The sequence below is a fragment of the Lithobates pipiens genome, unplaced genomic scaffold (assembly GCF_037356315.1).
Source record: "Lithobates pipiens isolate NorthernLeopardFrog02 unplaced genomic scaffold, aLitPip1_a1.2 Scaffold_8, whole genome shotgun sequence".
NCBI lineage: Eukaryota > Metazoa > Chordata > Amphibia > Anura > Ranidae > Lithobates > Lithobates pipiens.
In genome coordinates, this window is record NW_027507903.1 from 143,462,468 (window position 1) to 143,488,924 (window position 26,457).

Genomic DNA, 26,457 nt, shown 5'->3' on the forward strand with positions numbered 1-26,457 from the left:
TTCTGCTGCGGGCCAAAAAAAGGGTCCCGTGCGAATTTGCGTCTGGTGCGGCGGGTGCGGCGAATGGCTGAACTCGAATCGCACAGAGATCGGATGTGATTTGCACTGCAGTGCGGTGCGAATCACATCCGTTCTCATAAACCGCTGCAATGTGAACCCAGACTTAGTGACACTGGCGACGGGGGGTGATCACGGGGTTAAACCTTTATTGGGGGGGTTAGGGGGGTACCTTAGAACTAAAGGGGGCTAACCCTAACTGCCCTAACAGTTATTAGTCACAAATGACACCCGCCGGGTGATCAGGGGGTTAAACCTTTATTAGGTAATAAATGGCGGGTGCCCTGAAACTATAAAAAAATAACTAACCAACCAGCGTCACCTGTAACAGTTATATGGTGATCACTGGTGAAAGGGTTAACTAGGGGGCAATCAGGGGGCTTTATGCGGTAGTATATGGGGGTCCCTGGCGCTATAAAAAGCTGCGGCGAACCTAAATACCTACCTGCCTAACTAGCGTCACCTGTGACACTAATACGGCGATCAGAAAAATTATCGCTTATTAGGCTGGGTTCACACTGGAGCGATGCGGAAACGCCGCAAATCCGCGGCGGGTTCCCGCATCGCATGCCTCCCGGCGGCAGTTCACACTGCCCTATGCGAACTGCTGGGAGTGTCAGTGAAATGTTACTGACACCCCCAGATCAGTTCGCATATCGCAGTGCGATCTGCAAACTCGGATCGCATGGTGTGAACACCCATGCGATCCGATTCTGCTGCGGGCCAAAAAAAGGGTCCCGTGCGAATTTGCGGCGGGTGCGGCAGGTGCGGCGAATGGCTGAACTCGAATCGCACAGAGATCGGATGTGATTTGCACTGCAGTGCGGTGCGAATCACATCCGTTCTCATAAACCGCTGCAATGTGAACCCAGCCTTAGTGACACTGGCGACGGGGGGTGATCACGGGGTTAAACCTTTATTGGGGGGGTTAGGGGGGTACCTTAGAACTAAAGGGGGCTAACCCTAACTGCCCTAACAGTTATTAGTCACAAATGACACCCGCCGGGTGATCAGGGGGTTAAACCTTTATTAGGTAATAAATGGCGGGTGCCCTGAAACTATAAAAAAATAACTAACCAACCAGCGTCACCTGTAACAGTTATATGGTGATCACTGGTGAAAGGGTTAACTAGGGGGCAATCAGGGGGCTTTATGCGGTAGTATATGGGGGTCCCTGGCGCTATAAAAAGCTGCGGCGAACCTAAATACCTACCTGCCTAACTAGCGTCACCTGTGACACTAATACGGCGATCAGAAAAATGATCGCTTATTAGGCTGGGTTCACACTGGAGCGATGCGGAAACGCCGCGAATCCGCGGCGGGTTCCCGCATCGCATGCCTCCCGGCGGCAGTTCACACTGCCCTATGCGAACTGCTGGGAGTGTCAGTGAAATGTTACTGACACCCCCAGATCAGTTCGCATATCGCAGTGCGATCTGCAAACTCGGATCGCATGGTGTGAACACCCATGCGATCCGATTCTGCTGCGGGCCAAAAAAAGGGTCCCGTGCGAATTTGCGGCGGGTGCGGCGGGTGCGGCGAATGGCTGAACTCGAATCGCACAGAGATCGGATGTGATTTGCACTGCAGTGCGGTGCGAATCACATCCGTTCTCATAAACCGCTGCAATGTGAACCCAGCCTTAGTGACACTGGCGACGGGGGGTGATCACGGGGTTAAACCTTTATTGGGGGGGTTAGGGGGGTACCTTAGAACTAAAGGGGGCTAACCCTAACTGCCCTAACAGTTATTAGTCACAAATGACACCCGCCGGGTGATCAGGGGGTTAAACCTTTATTAGGTAATAAATGGCGGGTGCCCTGAAACTATAAAAAAATAACTAACCAACCAGCGTCACCTGTAACAGTTATATGGTGATCACTGGTGAAAGGGTTAACTAGGGGGCAATCAGGGGGCTTTATGCGGTAGTATATGGGGGTCCCTGGCGCTATAAAAAGCTGCGGCGAACCTAAATACCTACCTGCCTAACTAGCGTCACCTGTGACACTAATACGGCGATCAGAAAAATGATCGCTTATTAGGCTGGGTTCACACTGGAGCGATGCGGAAACGCCGCGAATCCGCGGCGGGTTCCCGCATCGCATGCCTCCCGGCGGCAGTTCACACTGCCCTATGCGAACTGCTGGGAGTGTCAGTGAAATGTTACTGACACCCCCAGATCAGTTCGCATATCGCAGTGCGATCTGCAAACTCGGATCGCATGGTGTGAACACCCATGCGATCCGATTCTGCTGCGGGCCAAAAAAAGGGTCCCGTGCGAATTTGCGGCGGGTGCGGCGGGTGTGGCGGGTGCGGCGGGTGCGGCGAATGGCTGAACTCGAATCGCACAGAGATCGGATGTGATTTGCACTGCAGTGCGGTGCGAATCACATTCGTTCTCATAAACCGCTGCAATGTGAACCCAGCCTTAGTGACACTGGCGACGGGGGGTGATCACGGGGTTAAACCTTTATTGGGGGGGTTAGGGGGGTACATTAGAACTAAAGGGGGCTAACTCTAACTGCCCTAACAGTTATTACAGTCACAAATGACACCAATGCAAAAAAAAAAAAAAAAATGACATTGGTGTCACTGTGACTGGGGGGCAGGGGTAATTGGGGGGGTGATCGGGGGGTAAAGGGGGGGTGTGAGTGTGCCTGGCATGTTCTACTGTGTGTGTAGAGTGTTGGTGCAACTCACCGATCCGCTCTCCTCCGTGTCGGAACGAAAAATACCGACACGGAGGAGAGAATACATCACTTCCTCTCCTGTGTTTACATTACAGGAGAGGAAGTGATGTCACCGGGGATTTCTATTCGTCGGGAGCGATCGCGAGGGGGTGGCCATGAATGAATGGCCGCCCCCTCGTCCCGGATCGCTCCCGGACGAAAACCGACCGCCGCTGGCACCGGGCGGGGGCCCGATCGGGCCCCCGACCCGCGGGAGGCAAGGGACGTACATGTATGTCCTTATGCCTGCCCGTGCCATTCTACCGACGTACATCGGCGTGCGGCGGTCGGCAACTGGTTAAAGCAAAAAAAACCCTCCTAATGTCATCCACCATCCCATTGTGTTTGAGAGATAATACTCACAGCACATCTTATTTGATCAGGACCCTGAATACACCCCACTTAATCTTTTTAAATATAGACAAAAAAAAAGAAGGAGAGTCTATTCATCAATATGTTTTTGTAAAAAGAGACGTTCCAGAATTTTAAAAAAAAACAGTCGTACTTATCTAGGTTGATCTGTCTCCCCGCCTCTAGACTGAGAACTGAGCGATCAAAAACCACTGCCCATTCAATTCTTAGTCTTCAGTGAGCAGGGAGCGTGAGCCACCAGCTCTCTGCTCTGCCCCTCCAGCGCTCACTGGAGTGGTGGGATATGCAGGGGGTGGGAGTCAGTGGCTAAGTCTCCCAATGGCACACGAATGCCCCATACACACAGTCAGACATTCCAACCACAAAATCTGTCTGACTTTTTCTGACGGATTTTGGCCGTAACTTGTCTTGCATACACGCGGTCGCACAACGTTGTCAGAAAATACGATTGTTCACAGCGAGGTGACGTAAAACAAGTACGATGGGACTGCATAGAGTCCAGTAGCCAATAGCTTTCGTCTTCAAATTTTTTCTGAGCGTGTGTGGCACTTTGTGCGTCTGAATTCTCTACACAGGATCTGAAAAAGTCTGATCGGATTTTGTTGTCGGAAAATTTTAGATCCAGCTCTCAAACGTTTTCCTTCAGAAATTCCAACAGAAAAAGTCTGATAGAGCCCACACACGATCCGATTTTCCGAGAACATAAGCCGATCTGACTTTTTCCATTGGAATTTCCAACCGTGTGTATGGGGCACAAGAGTCTGAGCCAGCTGCCAGTCCAGGCATCTGGGTGGATTCCACATTAAAGTCAGATCGGCCCAGAGCCTGGACCAGCTGAATGATGTCAGCTGACTGGTGAGAAGTAGGGCCAAAGAGCTTCGACCCTACTTGTTCTTTAAGGTTATTGTTGATCAATGAGATTGACTTATAATTTTCTCTCTCTCTCTCTGGTCTTGGTGAAGCTTTCGAACCACTGTTATGTAACCCATATTTAAGTTTGGATCTAGTGGTTTATTTGTTTGAAGTGCATTGAAAAACTGTTCTGAATGGGGAATAAGAATTTTAGAAAACCTTTAATACCTAGCTGAAAAATCATCTGACCCTGATGTCAAAGTACGCTTAGCATGTTTTATCACATAAGGTATTCCTTCCACTATAAAAGGGGAGTCTAAAAAGGTTTTGTGGGTTAAAGACAGTTTAATGATATTTAGCCCATTTAAATTGGCCAACTCCATAAGTATTACTATATTAGGTAGGATAATATTTATTAAACTACTTAAATATATGTTGAGGATTTTGGGAACATATTCCTATAGAGCATTTAATTTTCAGGAGCACTAAATAACCTATATCTAGGAGAAAACTTACAATTTAGAAGTGGCATTGTAGGTATGTCGCCCCTTTTTTGTAACCCGGCCTATTCTTGGCATATTTTGGGGAATTTGATCCCTCATAAGTAGGGATGAGCTTCGAGTTTGAGTCCAACTCATGTTCGACTCGAACATTGCCTGTTCGCCTGTTCACTGAACAGTGAACAATTTGGGCTGTTCGCGGCAAATTCGAAAAGCCGGAACACCCTGTACAAGTCTATGGGAGAAATCTAAAGTGCTAATTTTAAAGGCTAATATGCAAGTTATTGTCCTAAAAAGTGTTTGGGGACCTGGGTCCTGCCTCAGGGGACATGGATCAATGCAAAAAAAAGTTTTAAAAACTGCAGTTTTTTCAGATTCTGGTGCGAACCGAACGGGGGGTGTTTGGCTCATCCTTACTCATAAGGGATAGTTACAATGGTGATAGTTGCAAGTGCCTTAATTATCGCACAATTTGAATGAGGGGCATTATTGTCACCAATGTTATTTCATCAAGATTAAGTTATAGCAATACTAGGCTCCCAAGTCCATGATCTTTTATATGTATATATGCTTCATCGATTGGTTAACCGGATGGTGTACCTCCTGCATTTATATTACTAGAACGCTCTAGTAGTATTATATACCAAGTTGATGTCTTCCTTAAACTCTAGTTTACCCACATTAGAGGTTCCCACTGCAGTTCTTATCATGGTGCTGTGGTCCTCATCAGTTTCTACTTAGCCTTGTAATTGTATCTTTTCTCGTTACATGCTTGAAGCAGACGAAGATTGTTCGCTAGCTCCATTACATGATCTCTTTGTTTTTTTTATAAAAACGATTGAAACTAAAATTTTGAAGTGTTCCATTAAATGCTTTTCTATGCTTTTGTGGTGAACGTTACATTTAGGGATAGCCTAGTTGTTTCAACGTCTATGAGATCGCCATTCTAATTTTTAATTTTTGTCAACATCTAGAGGTAGAAACCACTTACACATAACCCCAGCTAGGTTATTATTCAGGCTAATCATAGTGCATTGAAAACTGAAATTGCATTCATACATAAGCAGCAAGTGTGTGAGTACTACTCAGTGTGACATTCCCAAGCATTATTCTTTCTAATCTTTCTGGAAAGCATAGACACTAAGGTGACTACAATTTCTGGCATTGTTTTTACTTACGTCTTTTTCAGCCCCTTACAGCTTATAATAATAAAACCAAAAACCTGACCCTACAGCAGGTACTATTATCCCTCCATAGAGGCCAAATGAACATGACAAAAAATGTAACCATAGCAACCGCTTCAGGTGACAAAAATAAGAGCCGCAAAGAAAGAATTAAAAGGAAAAAAATGGTGCTGAAAGTTTTTTTTTTTCTGCTTATCTTTTCTTGTGCTGCAGTTTATGACAGCAATAATAGCTTCCTCAGAGAATCATTGTAGACAAGCACACAACACAACAGAGCTGTTATCACATAGATAATAGACATTTCGAACTTGGCAATATTGCTTAGTCATTATTGCACATATGGAGATAGAAGTATCTGTTTGAAAATATAACTGGATCTTTACCTTTTTTTCTGACCAAGAAAGGGATAAATAGCTCTAAACAAGGATAAAACAGATGGTTTTAGAAGCATATTCACCATAAGAAGTCTCAGCTGACATTTTCTTGTGGAGACAAGTTGCATGCTTCTTACGTAACCTGTCTTTATAATGATAAACCACTAGCTTCCTACCATGTTTTTAGTCAATTCAGATCCGCCACAAAAGGTTATGTAGTGCACATAGGCATTTTCAACGTCCAATTTATCATGTGCAGTAGACTGACATATGTGCCAATACAAGGAATTAGCAAAGATATGTCATTTTATCTGAGGCAGGCTTGACATTATCAATTGGACATATTTGTTCCCGACTGTAAACACCTGTGGGCAAGCACTATAATTAAAGAAGACTGTGTTTATATATATATATATATATATATATATATATATATATATATATATATATATATATATATTGTCTCACAAAAGTAGAGTAGACCCCTCACATTTTTGTAAATATTTTATCTTTTCATGTGACAACACTGAAGAAATTACACTTTGCTACAGTAAAAAGTAGTGAGTGTACGGCGTATATACTCAAAATAACTCAACACACAGCCATTAATGTCTAAACCACTGGTAACAAAAGTGAGAACACCCCTAAGTGAAAATGTCCAAATTGGGCCAAATTAGCCATTTTTCCTACCCAGTGTCATGTGACTCGTTAGTGTTACAAGGTCTCAGGTGAGAATGGGGAGCAGGTGTGTTATGGCATGTCAAGGCAAAGAACTCTTTGAGGATCTGAAAAAAGAATTGTTGATCTACATAAAGATGGCCTAGGCTATAAGAAGATTGACAAGACCCTGAAACTGAGCTGCAGCATGGTGGCCATGACCATACAGCGGTTTAACAGGGCAGGTTCCACTCAGAACAGGCTCACCATGGTCGATCAAAGAAGTTGAGTGCACATGGTCAGCGTCATATGCAGAGGTTGTCTTTGGGAAATAAACATATGAGTGCTGCCAGCATTGCTGCAGAGGTTGAAGGCGTGGGGGAGGTCAGCCTGTCAGTGCTCAGACAATACACTGCACACTGCATCAAACTGGTCTGCATGGCTGTCATCCCAGAAGGAAGCCTCTTCTAAAGATGATGCACAAAAAAAGCCTGCAGTTTGCTGAAGACAAGCAGATGAAGGACATGGATTACTGGAACCATGTCCTGTGGTCTAATGAAACCAAGATAAACGTATTTGGTTCAGATGGTGTCAAGCGTGTGGGGCAGCAACCAGGTGAGGAGTACAAAGGCAAGACAATAGTGTCTTATCTACAGTCAAGCATGGTGGTGGGAGTGTTATGGTCTGGGACAGCATCAGTACTGCCAGCACTGAGGAGCCACAGTTCATTGAGGGAACCATGAAAGCCAACATGAACTGTGACATATTGAAGCAGAGCATGATCCCCTCCCTTTGGAGACTGAGCCACAGGGCAGTATTCCAACATGATAACGACCCCAAACACACCTCCAAGATGACCACTACCTGGCTAAAAAACCTGAGGGTAAAGGTGATGGACTGGTCAAGCATGTCTCCAGACCTAAACCCTATTGAGCATCTGTGAGGCATCCTCAAACGGAAGGTTAAGGAGCGCAAGGTCTCCAACATCCACAAGCTATGTGATTTTGTCATAGAGAAGTGTGAAGCTCTGGTGAACTCCATGCTCAAGAGGGTTAAGGCAGTGCTTAAAAATAATGGTGGCAACACAAAATATTGACACTTGGGGCCCAATTTGGACATTTTTACTTAGGGGCATACTAACCTTTGTTGCCAACGGTTTAGACATTTATGCCTGTGCGTTGAGTTATTTTGAGGGGACAACAAATTTACACTGTTATACAAGCTGTACACTCACTGCTGTACATTGTAGCAAACTACAATTTCTTCAGTGTTGTCACATAAAAAGATATAATAAAATATTTACAAAAAATGTGAGGGTTGTACTCACTTTTGTGAGATACTGTATATATATATATATATATATGATAGATAGATATCTCTCTCTCTCTCTCTCTCTCTATATATATATATATATATATATATATATATATATATATATATTTATATAGATCTATATATATATATATATATATATATATATATATATATATATATACTTAATGCAAATTGCATAATATAGCTGTTAAAATGTACCTTACAAAGCAATGCACATGGGACCATTTAAAGAGCAATTCTGGGTAATGGATAAACAAAATTGTTAATGTTATCCAATATACACTGTTGCTATACTAAAGTAAGACAGCCCAATCAAAAAACCTTAACCTTAACCTGAGTATCTCATATGTGTTGTGGGTGAACTTGCTTCCTGAATTTATACTGTAAAATGTAATTTCTCTGTGTTTGCCAACTCTAAGGCAACTTTTGAATCTGTTTGGTGGCTGTGAGAAACTTTCCAGTTCTGTCTGATACCGTTAAACCCTAACCGGATGACATTTAGTTTGCTAAATGATTTTGAATCATAAATAACTGCCATGTCTTCCTATAAAATATTGTTTCACCTTTTTAGAAATCCTTTTTTGCATCTCAGTGCTGGTGATCTCCTCCACCTTCTTTTAGCCACTCCCTGTCTATACTAATACAATCTAGCAGAGGCTGCACATAATTGCTCTGGGCTAGCTTCTGCAGTAGACCATGTCTGTGCCATGGGTGAGGCCACTTGTTGCTTCCACCAAGGGCTCATGTGACCTATATGGCACTGTATTAATTTAAATGACAATTGAGCGGTCATGCAACGCTGTACCCTAATTACATTTATGTCATTTTTTTCCCACAATTAGAGCCTTCTGTGGTATTTGATCACCACTGTTTTTTTTTTTTTTTTTTATTTCTTGCTGTTGGCAAGCAGTAAAAGAAGACTTTAAAAATACAATGTTGGTTCATACATAAACTACACTTGTAGTTTGGCAATAGATTAGGCTAGGTTAATTACAATAAGAAAATAGAAAATTACCTCTGGTATCTTGACTCTTCCTTCCTGGAAGGAACATGTCTGTGGATCATGGGTACACACATGTCTGTATTTACACCAATGACATTGATATGGACTTTCGACACAAGAGAGGCACCTGTAACCAGAGAAACACATGCATTTTATAGATTTTATTTTAATCGTACGTACCCAAAGTCACATGCATATCAACAATAAAGTTGTTTTATTGTTATTTTTTATTTTATCCACATTTATTGTATTATTATACAATTTTGAGATAGGCCACTGAGCTTGATTCTTTGATACATATTTTGTTTTTAGATTTAGGCCTTTTAAACAAGACAGGTTGCACTCTGATCAGTGGGGGATCTGTGAGCTGATCCCCAGCTGATTAAAGCAGAGTGTAAAGGATGTCACATCCATGGACTCCATGGACATCCCGCTGTGCTCTAAGGGTGGCTTAGTGTAAGTGGTCTCCACTGTCTATTTACATCAGGCTACCTCCTATCCAATCCATCAAAATGGAAAAGGACACAGTCCTTTTCAAATTTTTTTTAGCAAAGCTGATGGCCCTGAAGGTAGGCAGGTGTAAATGGACACAAGTCAGTTTACACCAGGGGTAAGCAACCTGGGGCCCTCCAGCTGTTGTGGAACTACATTTCCCATGAGGCTGCACGAGGCTGGCAGTTACAATTACTCTCAGAGGCATGATGGAACTTGTAGTTCTGCAACAGCTGGAGGGCCCCAGGTTGCCTACCCATGGCTTACACCCACTTGTCCATAGGGCAGCAAGGACGTTGCAATCAGGTCCTTGCTGCCCTATGGACAAGTGTGTGAAAGGAGCCCTAAATATATCAGTAGTGTCTACCACAAAAGTTCTTCAGGCCACCAACACAAGGCAGTTTGCATTGCAAATTTTCTACAAGAACGCCTCTTTTGTATAATTTAAAGCATTGTGCAAAATGACATACCCCACATCTAGGGATGGGTGAATGGTTTGGTCTGAGCATGAGTTTGACCCAAACAATTGTCTGTTCAGCTACTCGGCCCTACAAACACCCTGCAATGCACTGAGCACTGCACAATGCATTCTACTAACAGTATATAACAGTATAACTTCAACAATATTAATAAACAATACAGTGGATGTCCATTATACCAAACCGTAATGGGACATGTACACTCTCTATTTCAGCTCCCTCTTGCCATTGCTTTAATGTCTAATGTAGGGATGAGCACCTGGTTCTGTCCAAACCCATGTTCGTACCGAAGTTTGCTTGTTTTTGAGGTTTGTTGAACAGTCAAATGAAATGGGTAGCCAAGCCAACCCTCTGGCTGTGGTAGGAAGTAATATTCTTAGCAGGGGAATTACTACCACTCTTAAATGTGACAGCTTCCCGCTCAGACTGTGAAGTCCCCCTTGACATCCATACCAGACCCTCATTAAGGATAAGGATTAGTTATGTATTTTTACATGGAATCCCAAACAGTTTTTTTTTTTTTGCATGGGGTCCCCCATTAACATTGATACCAGACCCTTATCTAGGATAAGGGTCTCGTATAGATGAAGGGAGTTCCTGGCTATTTGTTAACAAACAAAAATAAGCAGCTAGGAGCTCTCATTTACTAGCAATTTAACCACTCAAGGACCAAGCCTATTTTTAATGGTTTACTTTAAGCAGTATTAAAATTGCTACTCCCAATCAAACAAAATTTTTAAAAGAATACTTTCTGTTGTACATGTCTCCCTAGAGCAGTCCCAGCCTCTTGTGCCCATTGTTTGAGCCCATGTTGCCCAATTTGACAAATGGCTTTCCAAGACTTGGCTGCCATTGACTTCAATTGCGTTTGGATTCACCAACTTAACTGCTGTAAAGAGTGTAGAACCTGCCAAAAACCAGACCCAGGTACATTTGACTCATCATTATTCTAATAATGCATAGCATTTACTGCCAAAATCACATTATATTTACATTATTCATTATTATATAGTATATTTGTTTGCATTACATTTTTTCTATGAGTAATACAAATAAAGTTGGGATCAAAGTATTTATTTCCTAACTTGCTCCACTAAAATGATTGAACTTGGGGCACTTTGGCCTCTGGGAAATGGTACCAAAGTTAATGGTATTGTAATGTTTTAATTTTTCTATTCTCATGTTAAAACATGTTTCGATATTCCATATCAGAATTAAACCTCTAATGCAGAAAAAAAATCAGTATCTGGCAGGTCCAAAGTGTAATGCAGACTCCCCTACCTAGGCAGTATCTTTTGAAAATTGAGCAGGGGATTGAAAAAAAAAAAAGTCTATGATTATGTCCTACATAAGTGTGAAATGCATCAGTGGAGGTGCAGCACCAGTCAGAATTACTATGCTTTGAACTATAAGGTTTATTAAAAAAAAATAAAAAAAAATAACAAATCAGTGGCATGCGACACAGTGTGTGACTAGAAATTCGGGGAGGAGATGGACCCCTTATCTTGTCCCATAACATGTGGATGCTGAATGCAGCAGAACACTGCTAGGAGTGGTATCATGCTTTGGATCAAATCTTGATCGGGCAGTGGCCATAAGTTTTTGCATGAAGTCACTGTAGAATTTTTTTTAAATATCCCCTGCAAATTTAGCAAAATTGGCTTGGGTATTGAATGTCTTACTTTGACAGATTTGTCTTTATGTATGTGGGGAGAAAAAAAGACAAAGATAGTTTTTGTAGTTGCTCTAAAGTTTTTCAATGAAGAGTCAATGAAGCAAAGAGATTTGTTAAATCAGCATAAAATAAATCTGTCTGAAAAAAGCCTGAGTATTATATGCCTTTGTGTGTATGATCAGACTTGTACCTATGTGGTATGATGAAGTATGCACCTCCAGGTGTCCACACGCACAGCATCACGCTTGACTGAAAATCCAAGAAACTCTATTAAGCAAACAGATCATTCTTCTCACCTCCGCTACCTATTGATTACTGAGTTTTTCTTATGCCCCGTACACACGAGTGGACTTTTCGACATCAAAGGTCCGACGGAACGATTCCGGCGGACTATTCGATCGTGTGTGGGCTGCAGCGGACTTTTGATTTGCAAAAATCCGACAGACTTTAGAAATGGAACATGCTTCAAATTTTTCCGCCAGAACTCTGCCAGACCCAGAAATCCGCTCGTGTGTGTGCTAGTCTGACGGACTAAAACCGACGCTAGGGCAGCTATTGGCTACTGGCTATGAACTTCCTTATTCTAGTCCAGTCATACGTCATCACGGTCGAATCCGTCGGACTTTGGTGTGATTGTGTGTGGCCAAGTCCGTTCATTCGGAAAGTCCGTCAGAACTCTGTCAGAACTCCGTCAGAACTCCGTCGAAAGTCTGCCGGACTTAAGTCCTGTCGTGTGTACGCATTACACACCTTTTGGTCAACCAGGAGCTGAGAGAGAGAGAAAGGGCAAGCTGCAGGGCAAGACAGCCCCTGATTTATATGGAAATGGAGAACTTTCCAAATGTACTTAGAATGTATGGAGACACCTATACAAGCCTGCTCTGTCACCTCATGCCCAGGTTATAAATTTGGAAAGCCCACAAGGTTTACTTTAAGCAGTGTTGACCTCTATGTATAGGAAACCAAAGCCTGTAAACAAATGTGAGAACTTTAAAGTGGTTATAAACCTCAGATATGAAATATGAACAAAGCATATCACTCTATAGTGTGTAATTCAAGCCAAAAGAAGTGTAATTTCTGTCTGCTGCCCTGTTCCTCTGCTATCTGCATGAGTCACTTTTGACAAGTTTTCCTGACACCAAGAGAAAAAGGGGGATCTGGATGTGGATTTGTTTCATATCTGTGTATCACCTGAGGCCTGTCACTTCCCTAGGTATATGTAAAGGTTTACAATCATTTTAAAAGAAACAATATTTGTCCCATACAGGGAAAGCAATTATTGTCAGCCCTACAGCCACGTATACTTCCCTTCCAACCACAGCATCATTTACATGTAGGAACAACAAGATGAAGCTGTGACTAAGTTCCTAGTCATGACTTGAGAGGCTCAAAATTTTCCCCACTCCTATGTGTCAGTGCTGGGTGCTTGAGTGGCCAGCCACCAACCACCAGCAATGACACCTGGGAAGAAGAGGATTGAGTCATATCTTTAATTGCGCAAGGCTTTCTGGTGCTATCAAGGCAGAAAGTAAGATTTGGGAGAAGATGGATTATTCTATCAAAATGAGAGGTGTGAAATCACAGATATGAGTAACTCTTGTGTAACCCTGACCTATGTTAGCTAGCTTATTTAACAACCATGGAACTAATACAAACTCAATAGTCTGTTTTCAATATTTAACATTGCTCTGATTGCTAATTAAGAATCCTTTGAAAAAAATAAAAAACTAAGCTACAACAAATGATTTTAATTATCCAATATACACATGGGTTGGAATAAGCTATAAATCTTCTGAGGTCAAATTTTGTTCATATCTGATGCTCATTACGATGCTCATGAGATTACCACAGCATTCAAGCAACATCTGTATTTAGTATACACAAGTATTTTCTACTAATAATCTAAGGATTGTTAAAAGCATATACCGAAGCCATGCCAAAGTCAGCAGGAAGGTGTGTGTGCATGTAAGTATCTGTGTGTAAAGGTGAGGGGGGGGGGCTATTTTATAAAAACAAGCCCAGCAGTATAAAGCAGCAATACTATACTTGTTATTCAAATTGATAACAGACACTCACTCTGATAAATCAAATAAAAAATGTATACTGTATGATATTGTGTCAATTCAAAACATAGACAGCCATGAATATTTTTTTTATTTTTTTTATCCATACTTCTGCTAAAGTATGTAAGAATTGAGTTGTTGAACTGTTTGTAATAAAATTATCACCAAAAATATAAGACTGTGCACCTGAATGCTAAACCGAAGAAAAAGCTAACACGTACAGCATGGTATATACTGTACACATTAATTCTGGATTAATGAGGTATAGAAAAAGATATTGCATTAACCACTTCCCGACTGGTGCACGGCGATGTACGTCAGCAGAATGGCACGGGCAGGCAAATTGGCGTACAGGTACGTCCATTTGTATTTGGCGCCCTGCCCGTGCCGGTCGGGACCCGGTGAGTCCAGTCGCGGGTCCCGCGGACTCGATCGCCACAGGGATACCCGCGATCGTCTCACGGGGAAGCTCAACGGGGAGATGCCGATGTAAACAGCATCTCCCCGTTCTGCCTAGCAACAAGTGACACTGATCTCTGCTCCATGTGATTAGAGCAGAGATCAGTGTTCACTAACACACAGCCCAGCCCCCCCACAGTTAGTAACATGCCCCTAGGACACACTTAACCCATACACCGCCACCCCCTGGATAACCCCTTCACTGCCAGTGTCATTTACACAAGAATCAGTGCATTTGTATAGCACTGATTGCTGTATAAATGACAATGGTCCCAAAAATGTGTCAAAAATGTCCGATGTGTCCGCCATAATGTCGCAGTCACAATAAAAATCACTGATCGCCGTCATTACTAGTAAAAATAAATTATTAATAAAAATGCCATAAAACTATCTCCTATTTTGTAAACGCTATAAATTTTGTGCAAACCAATCAATAATGGCTTATTGCTATTTTGTTACCAAAAATATGTAGAAGAATATGTATCAGCCTAAACTGAGGAAAAAAAGTGTTTTTTTAATATATTTTTGTGGGATATTTATTATAGCAAATGTAAAAAATAATGCTTTTTTTCAAAATTGTCGCTCTATTTTTGTTTACAGCGCAAAAAATAAAAACCGCCGGGGGTGATCAAATACCACCAAAAGAAAGCTCTATTTGTGGGGAAAAAAAGGACGTCAATTTTGTTTGGGAGCCACGTCACATGACCCCGCAATTGTCAGTTAAAGCGACGCTGTGCCGAATCGCAAAAAGTTGTCTGGTCTTAAGCCAGCAAAATGGAAGTGGTTAAGCAGCCATTACAGAGATAGAAGTTGAAACGTTTTACACTATGATGGTTCTACATGTTTTCTTATGAGTTTGAATAACCAGTGGATTGCTGACTGGAGAAAAACCGGGTGTAAGGAGTGGTTATCCATTTAATGAACCAAAGACGAGCTTCTATTTATTTCTGGTGAGTGGCCATTTCACAAGGTGTTGATGGCACGAAGGGTGAATTTTGGTGTGGAGCTACGCACGTGAATATAGGAAGATTTAACCATTTATAAATTAACTTTTGTCTTTACCGTTAATTGTGATAAGGGCATTGTATCTCACTTCACACATATTGAGGTTATATTGAGGAATAGAGCTTATACATGGACTGAAATTACTGTTGTTTTTTTTTGTGTTTTTTTTGTTTTTTTAGATTGATTTGGAGCACTGAATAGTATGTAATTTAGGTAAATAACACAGGTGGTATTATCAAGGTTTTGCACGTTATTTATGTATAATTAACAGTAGTACTGAGCATAGTCGGTACTATTAGATATTCATATATTTTATATGCATAATTATTATTATAATTCTTTTTTGGGTAGTTTGCGCAATCCACAATTTGTAAAAAATTTTTACCCTATAGGAGGGGCTTATTTGATTGCAGCGCACCATTAGATAACATAATTTGAGCGCAGGTACTTTTTTCTTATTTTTGTATAAGTATTTAGCTATTACAGTACATGCAGTAAATTTTAATATGGCCAAGATATACATTAGTATAAAAAAGAGGAATTACTTCTTGAACCTGTGACTAACATTTTTAAACAGTGTATTATTGGGTTTAAAAAAATATCCATTGGGTACAATAAACAACCATTATTGCACTGCACAGGTTCCAGATATAAATATGCTGACAAGAATAGAACAGTAGGGAGCACCATAGTGCTCAGGGTATGAGGGCAGGAAGTTTAACAAAAGAACCACTCATGGTTCTGGGTTGTTATCGGACCCTAAGCATAGACAGAACACAAGCATAATTTAAAGGATTGAGAAAGCTATTCAATTATGTATTATATCTTTGACTAAAGAATACACACAAAGGCTAGAAACCCATGCATTTTTTATGTCAATGTAAAGTTGAAAAAAATGTGTGCACATATTGTATCCACAGCAGTCTAAGGACATTTTTTTAGACTTAATAGATAAGTCAGTTGAGTGAGTATTATATAAAGAGTTAAAACCTCAGGTTAATATTCATGTACTATATTAAAATTATGCATTACAACTTCAACACTTGCCTCAATTTACAACAAATATGTCTTTAATTGTAAATTCATAAATAATGTCTTGGAAAATAATTGTATAAAATGGCCATTGCTTTTCAGCAAAAAAACACATGCACGTAATACTGGTTTGCTATCCATATTTAAAGATGCGTCCGGAGAAATACTAATAACAGAAAACAGGTCTTTAATGTACCTAGTAGTGATATTTTACCAACTCTATGGTATACCTAGAGATGTAAAATTTCCAGAAATGTAGAAGCCATGGGAAATTTTGTTTTTCGCAGCTCTTTCCCCAAACAAATGGAAATTTTGGGAAAAAAAAAATCAGTGTGGAGTCGTTTTATGACCTGAAAGGCATTTTGTTACACTGGGAATGTGAAATACAGTGTATATAAAAGCAATATGTTTGAAATAAATCAAATGTATTCATTAATTAATCAAACTAAACTTGCTATTCAACCACTTCTCACTGGAAGGCCTTCATGTGACATACTTAGGTGGAAGTAGTGATATATAGATGATGCCTATAGGCATCATCCAGGTATATCTTTGTTTTCAGCCAGCAATTCCCTATCTTGTAAAAGTCATCCAAATCCCGCTGCCCTCCGATGCCTCTCCGGCCTCTCCTGTGTGATCAGGGACCCAAAAAGCTGAACTGGCGATGGCTCTGGATTACTGTACAGATGACAGTGGAACGGATGGTCCCCGACTATTTCTATGAACCTAGGAGGCTGTAGCAACATCACTTTCGGTGCTGGCAGATGTAAACACTGCCAGTTTTTTACCCTGAAAAGCAGAGATCGATGTTTGTTTTTTTTTTTTTTTAATCTCATGCTTTCCAGTGTAGAGCAGCTATCTGGGGTCTTATTGACATTTTCACTTATAGACAATGCTGATCCAGAAGCATATATCACTCTAGAAAAAGCTTGACGAATGTTGTCCTGATTTTCAGTTGTCATGTTATCTATCAATGAAGGGATCCTGTGTCTTTGGGAGGCAGTGGTTTGCAACACTTTACTTGAAGATGCTGCTAGAGGAGAAACACGTTGTTTCTAAAATGAGAACTCTGGAGGGAAAAGCTACTACTGAACTTTCATTCTGGTCCTCATTATTTCATTCCATAAAGTATTTTTTAATGTCTTTAGGGCACCTCTGGCATGAAATATGTGTTTTGCCAACCTTTTTAGTATTTAGAAAAGTATATTTCTTCTCATGATATTTGCAAATTGCAGCTTTGCTCTCAGCAGAAATTGCACTGCGGAAATGTTTTCAAACTCTAGATGTTGGTCACACCATTTTACTGAGAGGAGGAAAAGAAAAAAACAATGTACCAACCAAACTTTAGTTAAATATGCTGTGATGATGGATAATAATAGTAATAGCAATCATTTAAAGGTTATAAAGATAAACAAATTTGTCAGACAAAGATATCCTCTTACCTATAAATTAAGGCCTGAGAGGACAGAAACTACCATCTACTGCAGCGGTCATCAACCCTGTCCTCAGGACCCACTAACAGGCCAGGTTTGCAAGATAACTAAAATACATCACAGGTGATATCATTTGCTGCTCAGTGTTTGCAGTATTCTAGTCTGCATCTCAACAAGTTAATACATAAAACCTGGCCTGTTAGTGGGCCCTGAGGACAGGGTTGATGACCACTGGTCTACTGTATCCCAACAATCGTCCAACTGTAGGAGGAGCAACATGAAGCTCACAAGCAAACTAAACTGGAGGAACAGTGCCCCCTAGTGGCAGAATGCATATTCCTCGTGTTTGAGAACAGCATTGAAAAGTACAAGGTTACTTGAACTATATTCCAGGATTTACTTGTTCTCTTCACCTGAGAGAACTTACAATAATTTAAGACTTTACATAAAGTATCAGAAATCTTTCAGTAAGGTCTTCATGTTATATAGTTTGAATATCATGTCATATATATATATCTAACCATTACTATATTTGTGCTCCTACTGAAAAGGCTTTCAAAATGTATAGAGTTAGGACTGCAGATACTACTGGGGTGCCTTTTTGCGACCTCTGCAGCTTGCCTCTTCAACATGTATTTGCAAATGTGTGCAAACTAAACCCCTGTTTTTAACGTGAACCGTTAGACGGGTTTGTTGCAGGCTGTTGGTAAGTTGAGCTAGGAATTTTCGGTGTTTTTGTTTGACATACGTCGCCCTTGCATGTGCTCCTTGCTGTTACAGATTGGGGCAGTTGCCATTTGTTTGTACTGCACCTAATTCAAGCAAGCACTTGTGCCAGTATCGGTGATATAACCAACATATGTGGCAAATTGAAGCAAAATATAAGCAAAAGGGCTGGATGCAGTCAGTATCATTACACAAATATGAGTAATGCCCATATTTGGGAAATTACTGGTTACTGGGTGGATAGAGCCTGTTAGAGAGACTAGTTGCCCAGCAGGTCTGAATCACTTTTGAATGACAGTGCATAGCAGTGGTCAAATTCAAAATCTGTCATTAGACAGAATAACGGCTATGGCTTTGCACACTCCAATGGGCTTTCAATCAAAAGTAGGTGGACCTGATCAGGAAATATCATCTAAAAATAATTTAATACTGTTCCATCATTATTATTATTATATAAAGTAAAAAAAAACATTTAAGGCACAAGTACTCACGAGTTATGAACACTGCAGTTGTAGAAGACAAAGTTGGTACTTGCAAAAGTCATTCCAGTTTCTTTGGACTTAAGTTGCAGTTGGACAATATGATGGTCACCTAGAAGGTAAAGAACAATATAACTAAGTCAGTTTAACTTAATATAGTGTCTTTACTTTTCAAAGTCATATAGTACTGAAACTACATAATGCCATGAATTATGTCTTTCCTATTATTGTACAGTGAGCACCTTGACATTATTATACATTTCCTAATCAAAATGGTTGACGATTCTAAGCTTTAAAATGAAATCAACAATGGTCTATACATTTTAATAATAGATAAGAAAGCTGGATAAGAAAGAAGGCGTTCAAAGCTGTAGATGATCATTTTCCACGTTACAGGCATCTTCACTCAGAATGACATAACCAGGCAGTGTACAATTTGCCGTTACTCTTCCTCCCAACTACAAGTCTGAATTTTCTTTTTAACTAAGATCTTATTAGGAAAATTATTTTAGTTTCAAATCTGTATTAGACAAATGATAAGACAATTCTCATTGGCTGCTATGGGCAACATATATATATATATACCAGTTGTATAGATTACTATTCCATATTTCTAAAATATTTTGACAGTTAACTATTTTCCACTCACTAAATAAAGTAGGATTATTTTCCTCATAAATTATGGGAAACAGGCTAACGTTCAAAAATCACAATAAGTTCTTAATATACCTTGGCAGAATAGTGGCTCATAAGCAAATATAATTTCTACATTATATTTAGAAATCTTATAAAGTAAATACTATATACATCCACTTCCAGTGCCCCGTTCTGAAAGAGGAGATTTAACATTTTACAGATTCAGCATGATCATTAAAACCAATGCAAATTCAATTCAACTGAATGCTCCATATTTTTAGAATAATTATTGCTTTGGGGAAGAGTCTTAAACTATTTATGTATATATATATATAGCAGTTCATTTCTAGATTTTTACTAGAAAGCATATGACATACTGCCACCCTGAGTATTTCACACCAACATTATTAAAATTGCAAAAAGAAAAATTATTCTACTTTTTTTTCCAGAGGCTTTCCCAGAATAGTTATCTATTAATAACGCTTACATTTGTCACTTTTTTTTTTAAATATGTTTACTTGTTCTATGTACTATACAGTATAAAGCCTAACATTAATAGGTTAAAAACTGTACATAACCATTTTGGGTACATATTTTTAATAACAGAAATACAAAACACAGAGTGTATTTATAAATTATTTAAAAAAAGATTCAAAAACCCTTCACCTAAGATTTACATGTTTTTCTAACTGGAGAAATGTGTGAATCCTGGGTAAAAGTTATGTGAAAACACTTATAAGCAGACCCCTACACGTTCAGTATTGAATATTTACCATGTTAAGTGACAAAGTATATAGTAGTAAAACAATACAAGTTGAATAGAGGCAGGTACAGAAGGACAAACTTTTTTTAAAAGGCCAATTTATGGCCAATTCCTACTATACTGCCTTGAAATCGCCACACCTGACGCTCTGTGTAATAGTAGCACTGAGGTCATGAGGTCCCTAGAATGGTACTATGTATGTATATATATATATATATATATATATATATATATATATATATATATATATATATATATATATACACACATATATATACACACACTATATTGCCAAAAATATTGGGGTGCCTGCCTTTACACGCACATGAAGTTTAATGGCATCCCCGTCTTAATTCGTAGGGTTCAATATTTAATTGGCCCAACCTTTGCAGCAGTGACAGCTTCAAATCTTCTGGAAAGGCTGTCCACATGCTAAATTATGTGTCTATGGGAATGTTTAACATTTCTGAGGTCAGGCACTGATATTGGATGAGAAGGCCTGGCTCACAGTCTCTGCTCTAATTCCTCCCAAAGGTGTTCTATTGGGTTGAGGTCAGGACTCCGTGCCAGCCAGTCAAATTCCTCCACCCCAAACTCACTCATCCATGTCTTTTATTTGTTGTGTGCACTGGCATGCAGTCATGCTGGAACAGGAAGAGGCCATTCCCAAACTGTTCCCACAAAGTTTGGAGCAGGAAATTGTTCAAAATGTCTTGGTAAGCTGGTGCATTAAGACCAAGCCCGACCCTTGAAAAACACAATAATCCCCCCTCCACCAAATGATTTGGACCAGTGCACAAAACAAGGTCCATAAAGATGTGGATTAGCGAGTTTGGGGTGGAGGAACTTGATTGGCCTGCACAGAGAGTCCTGACCTAAACCTGATAGACCACCTTTATGATGAATTATAGTGGAGATTGCGAGCCAGGCCTTCTCGTCTAACATCAGTGCCTGACCTCACATATGCGCTTCTGAAAGAATGGTCAAACATTCCCATAGACACACTCCTAAACCTTGTGGACAGCCTTCCCAAAAGAGTTGAAGCTGTTATAGCTGCACAGGGTGGGCCAACTCAATATTGAACCCTATGAACTGAGACTGGGATGTCATTAAATTTCATATGCGTGTAAAGGCAGGCACCCCAATACTTTTGGCAATATCATGTATATATCTGGTAAAGTTTTAATTAAAGCCTGATTATTCACTCCATGAATACTGTAATTACCCATACACACTGTCGGAAATTCCAACGGGAAAAAGTCTGATCGGATTATGTTGTTGGAAAATCCGATCTTGTGTGGGCTCTATCGGACTTTTTCCGTCGCACAAAGTTTGAGAGCAGGATCTAAAAATTTCCAACAACAAAATTCAATCATTAAATTTCAATCGTGTGTAGACAATTCCGATGGACAAAGTGCCACGCATGCTCAGAATAAACTAAGAGACGAAAGCTATTGGCTACTGGCCCATTTATACTCCCAACGTATGTTTTGACATCACCTCGTTCCGAACGATCGGATTTTCCGACAACTTTGTGCGACCGTGTATGCAAGACAAGTTTGGCCAAAAAACCATTTGAAAAAGGTTAAAAAGTACATAAAACTTCAAAAGTCATATTCAGTAAGTAACAAAAATTCCAGACAGAGAATACCTTTTTGAGATTCTGCATGTATTAATGTTTTGTTTTCATGCTACCACTTTTTTATTGTTACAGTTTACAATTCTGGTCCTTGCCTTCTACATTATTTAACAGCAGTCCATGCCTGTATATTTAGGCAGTACCGACAATTTAGAGCTACTTTAGGGAGTTAGAAGACTAAAAAGACTATACATTTATCAGCCACATGGTGTGGTCTTAAGTTTTGATTCCAATTCATTCAGCACACATATCCCCTGCATCCTTTACTTTCTGAGCAACAGCTTCTCTTACCACAGGGAGCTGAAAGTCTGTACTTGCCAACTTTCTGTCATTATCAGACACTGACCCTGCACTCCGTATCTCCTCCCAGGAGGTTTCTAGGGATTCTTTAGAAAGACATCTTAACAAAACACTAAAGGCAGCCAAGTGTGAGACCTTTCTGTGATGAATAGTTATTCAGACCAGGCACACAGTGGAGCTTCAGATAAATTAGCTACTGTACCTAAAATAAGCACAAATAAAGGAGAACTCTGCAACGATACAATGCATGTAACTCCCTCTAATTAGTATAATTAGGACAGAATTTCTTGAGATAAAGGGAAATACACGTACATATAAAATTGACTTCACTTTTCAAATTACTTAACACAGCATGCAATGAGAAATGTTGTCCTAAATGACGTAATATGTCATAACCAATTACATTTCAGTTCTATTCAACCCAAAATGAAATCTGTTTATTACAACCTAATTCACATTGCTCTTTGGTTTGGAAAATAAATCCCTTAATTACATATCTGGGCAGGCAAATTATTTCACATGTTAATGTTCATAAGAGGAGTTGTAGAAGGTTGATGTAACTTATCTAAAATATGTCTAGTAAGGTATACTGAAAACCATTCTGTGCACCTTCTAATACTAGTTGTACCAGTTTAATACCAGTATTCAAAGAATAGCTAAGCTGCCATTGCTCAGTAACATGTGGATCCAGTGGCTTTGGTACTTGTTGAGATTCTGACCAGTTTTAACTTTGGTCAGACATGCTTTGCAATTTACTTGTTTTAAGTATGTAAGTGACGGGAAAAAAAACTTAAGCCAGAGCCAGCCAGGTAGCTAGCTTTATAAGAAGGAGATCAGCAATGATAGTCTATATGTGTGTCTCAGAGCAAGTTCCCATTAAAATATTTGCAATGAATGCCTCAAATTTTCAGTTTCCTATGGAACTCTACTAGGAATCTGGACATTCTTTAATCCTAAAGCCAGCTGCAACATGGTCTTCTTCTGGCCAGGCGCAGTTTTTTCTTATGCTGCCCATATACTGTACGTAACAGTGATTGTTCAATATGTTGATTGCTTTGAAAAATATCATCTTTCTGACACTGATTGTAAGTATGTATTGATCATTAACGCAATAGGCAATCATTTTCACTGAAAAAAAAGAACCCCAGAAAATTGAATTTATTTAAACCAAATTGGTATTTTTTTCATTGTATTTAATATTTATATTTGTGTTGAGTGTTATATTGCATGTAAGATGAAAAAAAAAAAAAATCTTATCTATCTTTAACCACCTCCCACCCGGCCACTGCACATATACAGCCTGGTGGGAGCTTCCTCCTTCTGAGTAGATGTTCAGGAACGTCCCCAGAAGAAGGGGGATTGTGGGCCCGTGTGCCTGTGCTTCTCCGATCTGCAAGAGGGCTCTGTGATTGGCCCTCCTGATCACATGATGGATGTGTCCAATCAGAGCCATCATGTGATGAAAATAGAGAGCTTGTTTCTAGGCGATTGGCTATCCTCTCCTCACACGGAAGTTGTCAGTGAGAAGAGAGCAGATTGCTGCATCCAGCCGGTGATCAGTGAGTATGAGCTGTTTTTTACAGCTTTTTACACACTGATCACTGGCACAGTGTTCCCACACATGTAAACACACAATGTCCCCAAAATAGTGTCCTCAAAACACTGTCCCCACACACATGTCCCCATATGTGTGTGGTGACTGGCCCCACATATGTAACACTAAAATTATATGTCCCAATGATCATCTGCACACATATGTCTGTGATCATCTACGCACATCTGTACATGATCATCTGCATACATATGTTTGTGATCAAACAAACCAATTAGTAAAGATAAAAAACATAAAAAAGTATGCCTTTACAACCCCTTTAACTGAAGCAGGTAACAGCCTTCCTTGTAAATCTTCTTTATTTACTTTGTCATTTTGAATATAACTTTATACCACAATTGTGAGATATAGTAGTTTCAAAAATTAACTGTTTAACTGTTTAATGCCCCTAGGTTATGTTTTCCAACTTCCTAACAAAGTCCTGATATTGACAATGAGATTGTCCCACTGGCAAGAAAAGTCATATAAATTAGAGAGGGACACAGAAGAGGCATGTCTGACAAATAAGGGCCCATACACACTGCAGCTAAACAAAGCATTTGAGCTTTTATTTCAGCTTCTACATTTTTGTTTTTATTGAGCTTATTTGAGCTCCTTTGAGCTTTTTTGGGCATTAGCGTTTTTTTTCCCAAACCCTCCCTTCAGCTCATCTTTATTTTTGTTCTGTGTTTTCTAGCTTCTTTGAACTTTTTTGTGCTTTTTCATGCTCTTTCATTTTTTGCATATTTTCAGGCACTTAGGCTTCTTTTCTGCTTGAAAACTCCTCTAAAAATGCGAGTTTGGTGGGTTTTTTTTAAAGTCTGTCGGAGCATATGCCTGTAAACGCCTGAAAAGGTCATAGTGTTAATGGAAACATTGGCTAACATGGAAGGGAGTTTCTAGGCAGAAAAAATAAAAATAAGAGCTCAAAAGCCCATATGAGCAGCTTCTTTGAGCTTCTTTGAGCTGCAGTGTGCATGAGCCCTAAGACCCCTTTCACACTGAGGTGCTTTACAGGCGCTACAGCATTAAAAATAGTGCATGTATAGCGCCTGTAAAGCTCCGCTCCTGTCTCTCCAGTGTGAAAGCCCGAGTGCTTTCACACTGGAGCGGTGTGCTTGCAGGATGTTAAAAAAAACTCCTGCAAGCAGCATCTTTGGAGCGGTGAAAGAGTGGTGTATACCACTCCCGCTCATAGAAATGAATAGGCAGTACGGCTATACCGCCGGCATAGCGCTGCTGCAGCAGCGCTTTGCAGTGGTTTTAACCCTTTCTCAGCCGCTAGCAGGGGGTAAAAGTTTAAAAACTCCTGCAAGCAGCATCTTTGGAGCCGGTGAAGGAGCGGTGTATGCCACTCCTGCCCATAGAAATTAATGGGCAGCGCTACGGCACTAAAAATAGCACATGCATAGCGCCTGTAAAGTGCCGCTCCTGTCTCTCCAGTGTGAAAGCCCGAGTGCTTTCACACTGGAGCGGTGCGCTTGCAGGACGTTAAAAAAAAACTCCTGCAAGCAGCTTCTTTGGAGCGGTGAAGGAGCGGTGTATACCACTCCTGCTGATAGAAATTAATGGGCAGTGCAGCTTTACCGCCGGCATAGCACTGCTGCAGCAATGCTTTGCTGTGGTTTTAACCCTTTCTCTGCCGCTAGTGGGGGGTAAAAGTGCCCCACTAGCAACCGAACAGTGACGCTAAATTTACAGTAAAGCACAGCTAAAAATAGCGGCGCTATACAGCCAACGGACCCACTGCCCCAGTGTGAAAAGGGCCTTAAGGTAAATGCAGGTATCTGGTGTCTTCTCTCAGACAGGACATGTAGATAAAAGTTAAATTTGAGTGAGGTTCACTTTAAATCTCTAGACAAATACAATTCTGTAACAATTCATCACGCATTGCATGACACGTAGGGAATGTTTAGAGTTAATTAATGATAATAATTTTATAAAGCAGTCAATGATTAAATGCAAGTTTTTGACCCCCTTCGACCCCACACTTCAATTATTTTCTTCCTCCACCAAATGATTCATTAATCAATCACTGCAAATTGACCTTGACAATTAATCTATCTGGAAGAAGTTTGCTGTGTAAATGTACCTGTCATAGTAGTGCACTGCTGCCCATCTGCCACTTGTTGTTTTGACAACCTTGTTAAGAAACTCTCATTTAATAGCCCAGATGACTGAATACAGATATTATTCTTTGACACAAAAGTGATGGCAGGGTTTGCAGATTATGTGCACTGTGTTATACATTGATTTGTTCTGCCAAATAATATGAACAATAAGAAAGCATGCTGTTGTTTGTTAATGGCCAAGGCAGCAATTTAAAATCTAGATGCTGTTAAATGTGCATGGTATAGACCTGGCCAATTTGATATGTTCTACAGATATCATCTGAACTCATGCGGGCCAAAATCAAAAAGCAAAATAGTAGACAGTATTTGAATGATCAAATTGTAGATGGGGAGAACCTAAGTTATGGTGCACAGTTGTTTTTTAAATAAATTGCTATCACAGAACCCAACAGCTGGTTCACATCCTAAAGGGTGCACCCTTGCATGTTCCTGTGCAGAGCGCTTTTAACAGCCCATTCATTTCAATGGACTGCTGAATGCACAGAAACAG

General features: G+C 40.2%; 1 protein-coding gene across 1 annotated transcript in view; it reads right to left on the bottom strand.

The window, feature by feature from the left end:
- PLXNA4 (plexin A4) overlaps positions 1–26,457 on the bottom strand; it is a 946,574-nt gene that overhangs the window by 235,851 nt on the left and 684,266 nt on the right. The window contains exons 8-9 of the mRNA XM_077468718.1: positions 18,919–19,018; positions 9,076–9,190 (exon numbers count right to left, since the gene is read on the bottom strand). Of these exons, the coding sequence (XP_077324844.1) occupies positions 9,076–9,190; positions 18,919–19,018 (215 nt within the window). The remainder of the gene's footprint in view (positions 1–9,075; positions 9,191–18,918; positions 19,019–26,457) is intronic.